This window comes from Anguilla anguilla, chromosome 8, assembly GCF_013347855.1.
Source record: "Anguilla anguilla isolate fAngAng1 chromosome 8, fAngAng1.pri, whole genome shotgun sequence".
Taxonomy (NCBI): domain Eukaryota; kingdom Metazoa; phylum Chordata; class Actinopteri; order Anguilliformes; family Anguillidae; genus Anguilla; species Anguilla anguilla.
The window spans coordinates 2,347,006-2,360,345 of NC_049208.1; the positions used below are offsets into that span (position 1 = coordinate 2,347,006).

Sequence of the window (13,340 nt, forward strand, 5' to 3'; positions counted from 1 at the left end):
GTGCGCTTTTAAGCGTGTTCTTGCTGTGCGACAGACCGGAGGTCGGCCTCCGGTTAAAACCTTCGGTTTTAGATCAGATCAGTATTTGATTGGCCACTGCTGTACAGTGCTGTGTACTTCACCGTTGTTGTCACCAAGTGTCTGTGTCGGGTGCGTTGCTCTGGTTACCCAAGTTCTGCATCGACGTGGGCAAACTCAATGAATTCATGAGCAGAACTTTCCCCACCGACTTCCTCTGCCACAGTCCCTGCCCCAGAGGCTGATGGGAAATGTAGTACATAGTGCATAGTACTTTTGTCCTTCCTACGGTCACGGCAAACCTTGAATCTACTTTACTTCTCCACTGTTGATCATATGCATGCATGCGTCAGTCATTATTACTATGCTGTTGTAGAGGACGTAGAATCTTCTGGAAAATTGTGAAAGGGTCATTGTGCCACAACAGAAGGCACAACTTCAAAAGAAACAGGAGCCTAAAATGGGCCTAAAATGGGCCTAAAATGGGCCTGTTTGTGTTGCAGTGTTTATAGGTGTCGCACATTTCATTCAACGTAACTGCAAAGGTTTCTGCAAGTATTACACAGTTCATAAATGGTGTTTTATATTTAGCATTTTTTTTTTAGCTTTTCATATTTTTTTTCCTTTTTTATTTTGACGTATGTCTACATTTTGCAAAATATCGAGGATGTATTTTTAAAATTTTTTTGCTGTCTTTACCACTGCTTCTGTACAACAGAGTTTTGTGCTGTTACACCTGACTTTTTAATGCCTAATATACATGAACAAAAAATCTTACCTACAGTGGCAGGGATTATCAAGGGCTTTGAGCTTTTGAATGTTCCTCCCGGTAGTGAGTGTGTGTGCGCGCGTGTGTGTGTGTGTGTGTGTGTGTGTACGCGTGTGCGCTCGTGAACGTGTTTTTAGACCGTAGATACCTGCTGCCAAATACTTAGCCGTCAATCGATCGGTGAGTCGCGGTGTTTAATGATTATAACCTGTAATATCGTCTCTCTCACTGCGTGATGTCACCTCATTGCTGCCTGTTCCTCTGAGCCACAGATAGGAAAAACTCACCACTGCCGGCCTCTTATAGCTGGTGTCTGTTGTCAATAGCGTTCCGTAAGGACTCCATTTTAGTCACGAGGTCCGCGCGGATATTAATAACCTTTTAAATGAGCACAAAATGGCGGCCCTCGAGTCGGGCGCCATGCCTCTGTATGCTGTCCGTCTTCGCGGCTGTAGATCATCACAAAGTGTTTTTTTTTTTGGTGTGTCGGATCTCCTGAGCGATGATCCTTTGTAAGACGAGGTGAACGATGTGACGTGGAGCTGGGATGAGTGTTCAGATGAACCTCGTTCATTTCAGTCTGTTTCTGAAAACAACCGTAAGTTTATAGCGTGGAGATGACTATCAAAAAAGGCTTTTAAAAAAATCCAATAAAATGTTACTTTTCTTTAATACATTGATGTGTGTCGGTTGTCCGTTCTTGTATTGTGGTTTAGCGCTGCAAATTGGGATTAAAAAACATGATTAAAAAGCCAGATTGCGGGTGTACTGTATAAGATTGTGGGTTCGAGAAAGTGACTAACTAGGATGCGAAAAGTGATCAAAGTTCAGCATTTATTCACCATAACAGGAGAAAAAAAACATGAATATATCACTGATGTGAATGTCACGCATCAATAAATTCACATTCGATCTTTTTTTTGTGTGTAAATTTATTTTTATATATGTTACAGCCATATAAACCACTACCAGCCAATCACTGCCCTCGTTTCTCAATGTGACAAAGTTCTGTAAAACAAAATCAATTGCTTAAGCTGAGGAAGGACATACATTAAAAAACTGACATGATCACAGATGAGTTCAGCAACACCGGAGGTTGTCGTGAATTCCCTACACACCAGCCTGACTTCCCCATTACAAAACCTCTTGCCGTCCTAAATAAGCTTCCCACTTACTGAACAAGCTTCACCTTAAAACTAGTGCGAAGAACATGGGAGGGAAAGAAGCAGCAAGGACCAGGCCACACACTTCTCCCACCCATTCCATTACACACAGAACTAACATTCAAAATGGCCCCCTGACTTCTCATTCACAAAGCTGAGCTGGCGTGTGAAATCTTTACCTTTTCTCTCAGCACATACCTGTTAGTGGGCTTCTGTGTCGCCGCTGTAACCGCTCCCTCAAACACTTCTGATCTGTCGCTGACTTCCGAGGGGTTTTAACATTTTGAAAGACGTCCGGGGATGATTGGCAGCACACCTGGCTCTCCGATTGGACAACAAAACCTGCTTCTGGTGAGGTGTGTGATTGATCTGATCTATTGGGGAGGACCAGCGGGCTCTAGTCTCCTTAAGAATTGGGACAGCACTAAAACATGGCCGCCATTTTACTGCAGGTTCCCAAAATAAGGGAAAGTGAGAAGAAAGGGAGAGATCTCATATTATGCCCAGGGCAGCTGCCATGTTATTCTCCAGCTTCTGAAGCTAACTGAAGCTCACTGAGCTGCTTTAAGCGCGTTTACTTTACCCACCATTCTCCTCCTGTGGTGAACTAACGGAAAGCTTCAAACATGTCAAAAGAATGGAGAAAATCAGGTGTCACCTGTAGATGTCACAACGAGACCGAGTGAGAGAGGGAGGGGGAGAGAGAGAGAGGAGAGAGGGAGAGGGAGACCGAGCGAGAGAGAGGAGAGAAGGAGAGAGAGAGAGGGAGAGAGAGAGAGAGAGCGAGAGAGAGGGAGAGAGGGAGAGCGAGAGAGAGGGAGAGAGAGCGCAAACAAAAGCGGTGATCAGGCCCCAGAAAACAGGCGCACAGCACAGCCGGATCGCCACGGCAACAATCACCCGTGTTCTTCTCTTACCTGCAGAGGGGGGCCAGAGGGGAGCAACGCTACATGCGTCTGAGGGCCAGTCTGTGCCCCCCCCCCCCACCCTCCCCGTCCCATACGCCCGTCTCACAGTCTCCTCACAGGCTGACCCTGGGGTTCTGAAATCCGAAGGGTCCCACCTGGCGGTTCACCACTCGTCTGAGGGAAGGTGACCCCCCCCCCCTCCTTGACCCCCCTCTGCCTATGGGACTGCCCCCAAAACCCCTGCAGTTGACAGTGGGGGGGGCAGTGACTAGGTTCACCGAACAGCATGATGCAACCTTGTTCTTTTTGTTGTCCGTTGGTGAAGGAGAGAGCAACTGGTGGTCACTGATGAGGAGGTGGTGGGGAAGGGGGGGGGCCCAACCAATCAATGAGTTGCCTCAACCAATCAGTGAGTTGCATCAATCAGTCAGTGACTTGCCCCCAACCAATCAGTGAGTTGCCTCAACCAGTCAGTGAGTGGTCCCAACCAATCAGAAAGTTGTCTCAATCAGTCAGTGACCAATCAGTGAGTTGCCCTGGTGCAGAGTCAGCAGCCAGCCCTCCCGGCCCTGTCTCTCTCTCGCTCTCTCTCACGCGTGCAGCAGGAACTGCTCCTGTTCCGGTGGCTTCCTGATCCAGGTCCCAAGCCCCGCCTCCTGCAGAGATCTGACCAATTGGCGCTTGGCACTCTGGTAGGTCGCCGCCGCCTGCTTGGCCTCACAGTACATCAGCGGCATCCCGGCAGGGCTCGGCAAGTTTGCGCCAAGCTGGGGAAAAAAAAAAATATATATATTACAGGCATTTAGCGGACGCTCTTATCTAAAGTGACTTACACAACTTTTTACATAGCATTTACACTGCAACCATTTACACAGCTGGATATATACTGAAGCAACGCAGGTTAAGTACCTTGATACAATGGACACAAGGGTACAACGGCAGTGTCCCACATGGGAATCAAACCTGTGACCTTTAGGTTACGAGCCTAGCTCCTTACCCACTGTGCTACACTACACCCTAAACGCGTGAGGTGCGAAACAGGGTTGTGTCCGACGGCCCTAAAGTCACGTCCTTCCTAACTTGGGCTGAGGTACGGAGCGTGGACAGGTGGACAGGTGAAAGCAACAAGGCTGTAACCTCACCTGGTCGGCCTGTTAGCCACCTCAGGTGAAGGGAGAAAAGGAGGGAGAGAGGGATCATTGTCTGGGAGAGCTCCAGGAAATGTCGGTTTTTATTTTCTCCTTAAAAAAAATCTGTACTCTGTTCAGACCAGAGAAACCAGGTGAGGAGAGGTACTTGCGTTATAAAAAATCTGTTTTCATCGATCAAGTAAGTACTGAGTAACAGCGCAAACCGCCCTAACCAGCAGCTCTCCAGGACCAGGGATGAGAACCTCTGGTGAAGAAAGATATTTTAAAAATCTTTCACATTCTCTACGCTGCTACTGCAAGTTTTTTGATGAAAAAAACCCCCCCAAAATACAATGGCAAATGAGTCGGGGGGAAAAAAAGGGCCTTTTCAGAATGGCTGTGTTCAGCCTTGCGTGTGATATTTAACGCCAGAAGAGGGCCGTCTGAGAGAGGCCGTTTGGGCGCTTTTCAAAGTGACTGTGTGCGTTTTTGTTCCATCTGTTCGACTTGAATCAGCACAATTTGGGGCACTAATGATGTGTGCTAAATACATTTTCATTATGGAAATTAAACCTCTCGGTTTTCGTCTCTCCAACAGAATGACAATGTAAACTGAAAAACCCACAGCGCTTCAGGCTGTTCTATTAGCATTTTTGGCTCCTGTGACACGGTAAGCGAATAGTGGCCAACCATTGGCCAACTGGCTGCACTGGCGGTGTGTAGCTCTGCTCCACAGCAGTCCGCTAGCAGAAGGAAGAGGTGAGGCAGTTGAGATCAACTGGTAATTTCAGTTGTTAAACGGATGGCAATTAAGTACCTTATGGTGGATTGTGGTACTTGTAGTTTCTAATGTCTTGGGACTAGCGTCTTGGTAACCGGGGCAACAACTTTGCTTAGCCGCCTGGAACCTTTGTTGTCCTTGCAGTTCGCATAAGACTACTGTGATAGTTAAGTCAAAGTTAAGTTGTTGATAGTTAAGCCAAAGTTAAGTAAAGTTTGGATAGTTAAGGGAAGTTGTGGATAGTTAAGTCAAAGTTAAGTTGTTGATAGTTACGTTAAAGTTAAGTGAAGCTGTTAATAGTTAAGCCAAAGTTAAGTTAAGTTGTTGATAGTTAATAAAAGTTGAGTGAGGTAGTTGATCGTTAAGGTAAAGTCGTTGATAGTTATGTTAAAGGCTACTGTGATAGTTACGTCAAAGTCAAGTTGTTGATAGTTATGTCACGGTAAAGCTGTCAAGAGTTAAGTCAAAGTGAAGTTGTGGATAGTCAAAGTGAAAGTTATTGATAGTTCAGGCAAAGTTAAGTTGTGGATAGTTGAGCCGAAGTGAAGCGGTTGAGAGTATCCAGGCGGTGAACGCGGTGTGCGGTGACTCCGCCCACCTTGCTGTGGAGCCCGGCCCAGCGGGCGAAGAGGGCGTGTTTGCAGAGCCGCGACGACGCCCCAGAGTCCCACCTCCGGCCCGTGGAGGCGTTGATCACCTCCAGCTGGGCGTCGCCCGCCGTCCAGTTGACGCTGAAGCAGGGCGACCTCCCCACCCACCGCCCCTCGGTGCTGCCGAGGCCTGGAAAGGGAAGGGGCAGAGCAGGGGTCACGGGGGGGCGGGAGAGGCCCTACCCCCCAAAACCCCCTCCTAGGCTAGCGTCCCCTCCTAGCCTAGCATCACAAGCTACGCTACATGCCTGGCGCAAACCGTGCAGCCCAGAGCCATAAACCTGCCAACAGGAATCCAATATTTTCCACCAATCAGGTCTGAGTATCACCAATCGCATCAACTCAGGGAACTATAACCAATCGCATCAACTCTGGGAACATGACCAATCGCATCAACTCAACAAACTACGAGCCACAGGGAAATGACTGGACAGTGAGAGGAGGCGTGTCAAACAGGTCACATGTGCGCAAACCAACCTATGACGTCTAAACTGGCACTGCCCTGCTGAGCCCACTGCTGCTATTCAGACTCAAATCACTGATGTAGGATTTTTGAAAATATTGTCTACATAATTTCATAAAAATAAATTCACTGTAGATCCTCTAAATCTCCATTTTTGTAACTGAGCATGAGGTGTGAGATATTCATGTGCTTCCTCTACTCTACCCAGAACTTAAAAACTAATTTTCCTTTCATGGCTTTCATACTCATAGTAACAACATCAGTAAAAATACCGCACACTCCACACCTGTCTGTAAACACCGAATAATGTAGAGGCAGGGAGACGACTGCTCGACATATTTCAGAATTTTCACGTGAACTTCTCCTCGTTATTTAATTAAGCATAATCATTTTAATCATCTACGTGATCTGACATTTTGGCTGTTTATTAACCAGCCCCGTGACTGACAGCCGAGCACTGCTGAGGTCCCCGATGGGAAACAGTTTACTGGGAAAAAGAAAAGAAAAAAGAAAAATCCAAGATACTCTACCGTGGAAACGCACTTAAGAAAACGCTTGTGTTCCGCGGCACGTCCCAGCATTCCGGTCCGGCGCTCCCCGGAATGTGTCACGGAATACGGCCATTTTATTAAGTGGGCTTCTTAATAAGTGTTCAATTAAGGCCTTTTTTCCCCCCAAGTGTGTTCCATAGTGACTTGGTTTTACATTACCATTACATTACAGGCATTTAGCATTTATGACTTACACAACTTTTTTTTTTTTTTTTTACATAGCATTTACATTTGCATCCATTTATACAGCTGGATATATATACTGAAGCAATGCTGGTTTAGTACCTTGCTCAAGGGTACAATGCCAGTGCCCTACCCAGAAATCGAACCTGTGACCTTTAGGTTACAAGACACAAGTTCCTTACCCACTGCACTACACTGCTGGTTTTTCTTTTCAATGTATTATAACCACAATATCAAAGAGCACCTAATATAATTATCCACAGATATCCTTCTGGTGTATACAGGTAGCACTCATTATACTGTAGTCTAATCTGTGGGTGAACCGGTGTGTACACACATAATAGTCAAACAGCTGGTAGAAGCAGAACCCTACACACAGGACCGGAGCTGTCCTGGACTGGAATAAGGGCTGTCCCAGGTAAACCTGTATGGATATTTTTACATGCATTTAACGCAGCCGAAATTGAGCCGTGGGACAGGGGTGCGCCTTACAGCCGAGGAGGGGCCGGTTGTGCCGGTAGGGGGCCGGCAGGTGGCCGATGCGGTCCAGCCGATGGGCCACCGTCCTGGACAGGTGACCTGTGTGCCGGAGGCTCCCCACCGTCAGGCTGGACAGGTAAACGGGCTCCAGGAAGTGAGAGAGGAGAGAGCCCTGCACTCCCAGAACGTTCCACCTGAGGACCAAAACACTCCTGGGGATCAGTGATCACGTCTGAGACAGCCATCATCATCATCATCATAATGACCATCTTCATCGTCATCATAATCACCATCTTCATCATAATAATTACCTTCATTATCATCACTAACATCAACATCGTCATCACTATCATCATCACCATCATCATCACTACCATCATCATAATCACCATCTTCATAATAATTACCTTCATCATCATCACTAACATCAACATCGTCATCACTATCATCATCACCATCATCATCACTACCATCATCATAATCACCATCTTCATCATAATTACCTTCACCATCATCAATATCATCATCACTAACATCAACATCATCGTCATCACTATCATCATCACCAGGACCATTCCCAGTAATAATAGTACCATTTTATAAGAACATAAGTAATGATAACATATAACATAACATAATGATGAGAATGGGGAATATAGTCTGGAGGACATCCAGTTGGACTGGAACACCGCGAAGACCACTGCTTCTATTACCTGAGCAGAAACGCTGGTCAATGCATTGACCCCACACTCACCATAAAAACACACGTCCTGGTATCAGCGCGGAATTTACCGGACTAATTTCTGCATATTTCTGCGGCCATAATGAATGGCTTTAAGAGGTGGCGGCCCCAGCCTTGGCTCATATAGAGGCCAGTAGCAATTCTATCCATCCATCCGTCAATCAAAGACTGTTTCTGAAATAAGTATTATTAATATTCATAATTTAACAATCCCATTAATGACTAATCTTGATATTAATGAATTCATATCAATTGGAAAGAGCTAAAGGGCTTAAAATTAATCTCAACAAATCACATTCCCCACAGTCTGAAGACAATAGAATTCAGTATCATTTTAATTCACTTCGGCCTTATGACACAGTGGGTATTAAGAGTGCTTCTTATAGATAGTGGGTTTGAAATGAAAAGCTGCATAAAGGTATTGGCCCGGAAGATGAAGCTCTTGTTGAAATAAGACCGTTCTGGCGTCTGAAGGCCCCACTCTCCTGCAACGTTTCCATCACAAAATGGCCGATCTTATTTTATGATACAGACCAAGCCTGCAGCGGGCTATTCGCCTTCTTTAAAACTCTTTACGATCAGCTTTACTGAAAAGCAAACGAGGAGACAAAGAATGCCATACTAAAGACTGTTCATACAAAAAAAACAATAATGACTATACCACTGAGCTATTCATCCATCCATAAATCCACTGTTAATTAATGACTTATTCATTCATTTAATTTGTTAGCTGAGCAACTTATGAGAACTTAAAACGGCATCGCAGGGCGGTGAGACGCTGTAAACGATCAGATTAATGAACCGCTCCTGAGCTCCTCCGCGAAATGACTAATCAATACGTGACTGAACAGCGCAGTCGCCGTCACCTGGCCAACCCTGCAGAGGACAGCACGCCCTCCTGGTCTGGGTTCTGGGCAAAGACCACGTCCACCTACAGCAAATATCAGGTGACCTTTGCATCTTATTCTAATCTCTCTCACAGCAGCACAATATTTAAACTGGGATCCTCTCTGACCACTCTTTAATAAAAAAGGAAAGCCCTTTAATAAAGTTAAACCTTAAATCAATATATATCCAGCTTCATTTTCATCACCGAAATGTCAAGAGCTCTGTTCCCAAGCTGAGTGGGACTGGACTAAAAAATGGTCGCTCTGTTTGGAGTTAAAAATGCACCAGGATTTAGGCTAAAGCTGTCTTTACATTGCACGTTAAACACGGATTTTAAAATTATTTTCACTTTTAAAAAATTAATTTTTTTATTACATCAGCCTTCAGACAGATTTAGCTTTTGCAAAAGGCACATTCTAATTTCAAATGTGAGTGGACATTGAGTAGACATTTCAGGTGAGTAAACATTGCAGGCGAGCACTTTGGCTACCTGTATGCTTACAGAGCAAGGCTATTATATCTTTGAGGGGCATGGAACAATAATAGCACTGTCTTAATTTAATCATTAAAAAGTTGGAATTCCAGTTGTGATTAGTGTGACGTTTGAAATGTCCCCCCCCCCCCCACCCCCCCCCCCCCACCCACCCCCACCCCCACCCCCACCCCCTTCTTGTCCGCAGTAAAACGACAGCTTGTCCTGTCACGCCCACTCTGTGTGCATGGCTGGGCTCAATAACATTTACCACAAGTTCAAAAGCCATTGGGCCACCCTCCCCCCCCCCTCCAGTACCCGGGACAATGTGCGGGGGGGGTTGATATTTGGGTCTATGAGTCGATGGGTCTACGGTCTTACCGCGCGATCTTGTCGGTGCAGGACATGGTGACGAGTGGGTCTTACCGCGCGATCTTGTCGGTGCAGGACATGGTGATGAGTGGGTCTTACCGCGCGATCTTGTCGGTGCAGGACATGGTGATGAGTGGGTCTTACCGCGCGATCTTGTCGGTGCAGGACATGGTGATGAGTGGGTCTTACCGCGCGATCTTGTCGGTGCAGGACATGGTGGCGAGTGGGTCTTACCGCGCGATCTTGTCGGTGCAGGACATGGTGACGAGTGGGTCTTACCGCGCGATCTTGTCGGTGCAGGACATGGTGACGAGTGGGTCTTACCGCGCGATCTTGTCGGTGCAGGACACGGTGATGAGTGGGTCTTACCGCGCGATCTTGTCGGTGCAGGACATGGTGATGAGTGGGTCTTACCGCGCGATCTTGTCGGTGCAGGACATGGTGGCGAGTGGGTCTTACCGCGCGATCTTGTCGGTGCAGGACATGGTGGCGAGTGGGTCTTACCGCGCGATCTTGTCGGTGCGGGACATGGTGATGAGTGGGTCTTACCGCGCGATCTTGTCGGTGCAGGACACGGTGGCCAATGGGTCTTACCGCGCGATCTTGTCGGTGCAGGACATGGTGACGAGTAGGTCTTACCGCGCGATCTTGTCGGTGCAGGACATGGTGACGAGTAGGTCTTACCGCGCGATCTTGTCGGTGCAGGACACGGTGGCGAGTGGGTCTTACCGCGCGATCTTGTCGGTGCAGGACATGGTGATGAGTGGGTCTTACCGCGCGATCTTGTCGGTGCAGGACATGGTGATGAGTGGGTCTTACCGCGCGATCTTGTCGGTGCAGGACACGGTGATGAGTGGGTCTTACCGCGCGATCTTGTCGGTGCAGGACACGGTGATGAGTGGGTCTTACCGCGCGATCTTGTCGGTGCAGGACATGGTGGCGAGTGGGTCTTACCGCGCGATCTTGTCGGTGCAGGACATGGTGACGAGCTGCTCCCCCTGCAGGACGGCGTCCCAGGCCTGGGCGGGCGCGTGGGCGCGCACGGGGAGCGTGCCCTCCCCGGACTCGATCTTGGTCCGCAGCCGGCGGTGGAGCCGCCTGGCGAATCGCTGGGCTCGGTACGCTGGAGGGGGCGGAGCAAAGGCAAGGGGCACGCCCATCTGAGCCTCACGCACACGCTCTCGCCAACCTTAAAGTGGCACTGCCAACCCTTAGTTTTCCCAGTCCTGGCGGATTTGGCGGACTTATCAAGCCCCGTCTCACCACAGAATGTCCGAGCGTGTGCCAGCACTGAGCGAGTGGACCGGCACTAATGACAGCGGTTTATGTGCTACAAAAGTACATTTACAGTAAGGAGTGTTTTACTGTAAATGTTTGAATATACAGTAGGCTACAGTACAGCTTATACTTTTACAGCGTCTGTCCTTAATGTACACGCTTTTGGTGAATTTTGGTGAATCTGTGGTGACTGCTGGTCACAAAAGTTCACTTTCAAATGCCAAATACCAGAGTTCCATTCGAACTGAAGCTATTACTAGGAGCACTAGAGTGCTTATTTTTCTAAGAAGATAATCCAGTGGCAGAATATTTTGGAGAAGGAAGACTGCCTCGGGATAACCAACAGTGTTGTCTGACTCGGTAATATTGAGCAACATATCAAACCTCATTTTAAAGATGCTTTTTTAAGCACTTGCTCTTTCACATTCAGCTTGTAAGTTCCTGTTCGTGTGTAGGTACATCTGAGTACCTGGCAGGATTGTCGCACCCAACACCACCAGTGGAAAATAGCATATAGAGGTGCAATTACAGAACGCAAACACATTGAATCAACATTGCTACAAAAATTCCATCTTGAAAAGGTGTCAAATATGACATACGAAAAAAATTAAGGATTGCCACTTCAATGCTTTTTTAACACTCTTTAAACACTGTTTTACCCGCTCCCCCCCCCCCCTCCCCCCCCTCCCCCCCCTCCCCCCCCCACGCACAAAACACAGCAAGTATCAGGCATGTTATCATCTATACTCTCAGCACAATTGTCAAGGTATGGTGCATCGCTTTCCAGAGAACCCGACACAAATGAAACTTACTTCAGCAATTATTTTAAAATATGTATTCCTCAGTTCCAGAGCCAGAGGAGGAGCCCAGAATTCTGAGCCCCCAGAAAAAATACTGTACTGGACCCCAAATATACTGTACTGGGCCCTAAATATACTGTACTGGACCCCAAATATACTGTACTGGGCCCTAAATATACTGTACTGGACCCCAAATATACTGTACTGGGCCCCAAATATACTGTACTGGGCCCCAAATATACTGTACTGGGCCCCAAATATACTGTACTGGACCCCAAATATACTGTACTGGGCCCCAAATATGCTGTACTGCACCCCAAATACTGTACTGCACCCCAAATATACTGTACAGGACCCAAAATATACTGTACTGGGCCCCAAATATACTGTACTGCGCCCCAAATATACTGTACTGCGCCCCAAATATACTGTACTAGCAAGCGCATAGAATACTGCAAATAATTAGCAATGGAATTACGACCACGTTTTCCTCCCCGGTTGCTACGGTGCTGTCTGCTGGTAGTTATGTTGGTGCAGGTGGGACAGAATTAAGCTCCAAGTGTTCCTTTTTTAAAGACTTGGGAGAAAGCGACTAGGCATTACGGAACAGTAAGGCAAAAGCCAATTTTCTTATCTTTAAAAGCTGAATGTCAAAAAATTGGAAAAAGGTTTGACTAACGAAATTAAGGCAAAAAAAACCCCTTTCTTTATTCCGCCAAGAAAAAAAAAAAAATTTTTTTAAACTGAGCCATCAGCAAAATGACATGGCACTGTCCTGACATTAGCAAAACATAATTACCTGCTACTACAAGACATTTGGCAGACATCGAAAGACAAAATTACTGCAGTTCTAACCAAGAACATCAGACTAACAAGATAATTTTTAAAATTTTAATTGACAGAGTTAAAGTGGCACCTTCGGCGGACAGCTGCCGATAAAATTGAAAGGTTTCTTCAAAATTGACGGTATTCAATATTTTAATGTAGGCTGACAGCCCTCAAGACCTATCATTAAAATATAAAAATCAGACATAACAAGGATGAATAATGCTTTTAAATTACAGGAAAAGATGACAAATCGTCGCGCATTTAATACCAAATGTTATTCACTTGTCAAATGGAAAAATTGTACGCTCTCATCACGGAAGCGATAGAGCCTAGCGCGGTGTTCAGCGCGTGAATGGAAACCCGCGCACTCGGCGCGAGATTGGCGGCTTGTCTTACGGTCGGCGGGGACTTCGTAGGGACAGTTGAGCCGCGCGTCTCCGCAGGGCGACGTGCTGATGTACATGTGAAACAAGACGCCGTCTCTCAGCCGACATCCCGCCTCTTTCTGCCGGATGAAGATCGAGCGCTGCCGCTCGTCTTCTTCTTTACTTCAGGAACAAAACGGAAAGAAAGACAAATAAACTAAGTTAAAATACAACACAGGTGACGAATCACAGGTGTCTTTCCTACCCGCGAACATGTCGTCTGTTGACTATTTGCAGAGAATTAAGACAATTTATTTCGAATCACGATGTAACCTACTTAAACAATGAATCATTGCTTTTGTGAGTTATCTGCCTCGAAAAGGTTTGTTTGCAGTTTAGAATGACTAAGCTGAGATGATTCTGTGCTGCTGGAGAAATAAGGTATGTTTAATATTATATTAAAAACGGTCGTATTGGGCTGCCATAATAATGCAGTCGC

At 46.6% G+C, this 13,340-nt stretch overlaps 1 protein-coding gene across 3 annotated transcripts in view; it reads right to left on the reverse strand.

Moving 5' to 3' along the window:
- Positions 1 to 2,728: 2,728 nt before the first annotated feature.
- The window catches only part of LOC118233930 (double-stranded RNA-specific editase B2-like), a 71,244-nt gene continuing 60,632 nt past the window's right edge, over positions 2,729 to 13,340 (reverse strand). For 2 of the 3 annotated variants that reach the window (XM_035430086.1, XM_035430087.1), the window contains exons 6-10: positions 12,873 to 13,024; positions 10,525 to 10,693; positions 7,109 to 7,290; positions 5,368 to 5,549; positions 2,729 to 3,625 (exon numbers count right to left, since the gene is read on the reverse strand). In XM_035430086.1, coding sequence (XP_035285977.1) covers positions 3,449 to 3,625; positions 5,368 to 5,549; positions 7,109 to 7,290; positions 10,525 to 10,693; positions 12,873 to 13,024 — 862 coding nt within the window. In that variant the 3' untranslated portion in view covers positions 2,729 to 3,448. The remainder of the gene's footprint in view (positions 3,626 to 5,367; positions 5,550 to 7,108; positions 7,291 to 10,524; positions 10,694 to 12,872; positions 13,025 to 13,340) is intronic. The other variant, XM_035430088.1, reaches the window with a different exon arrangement.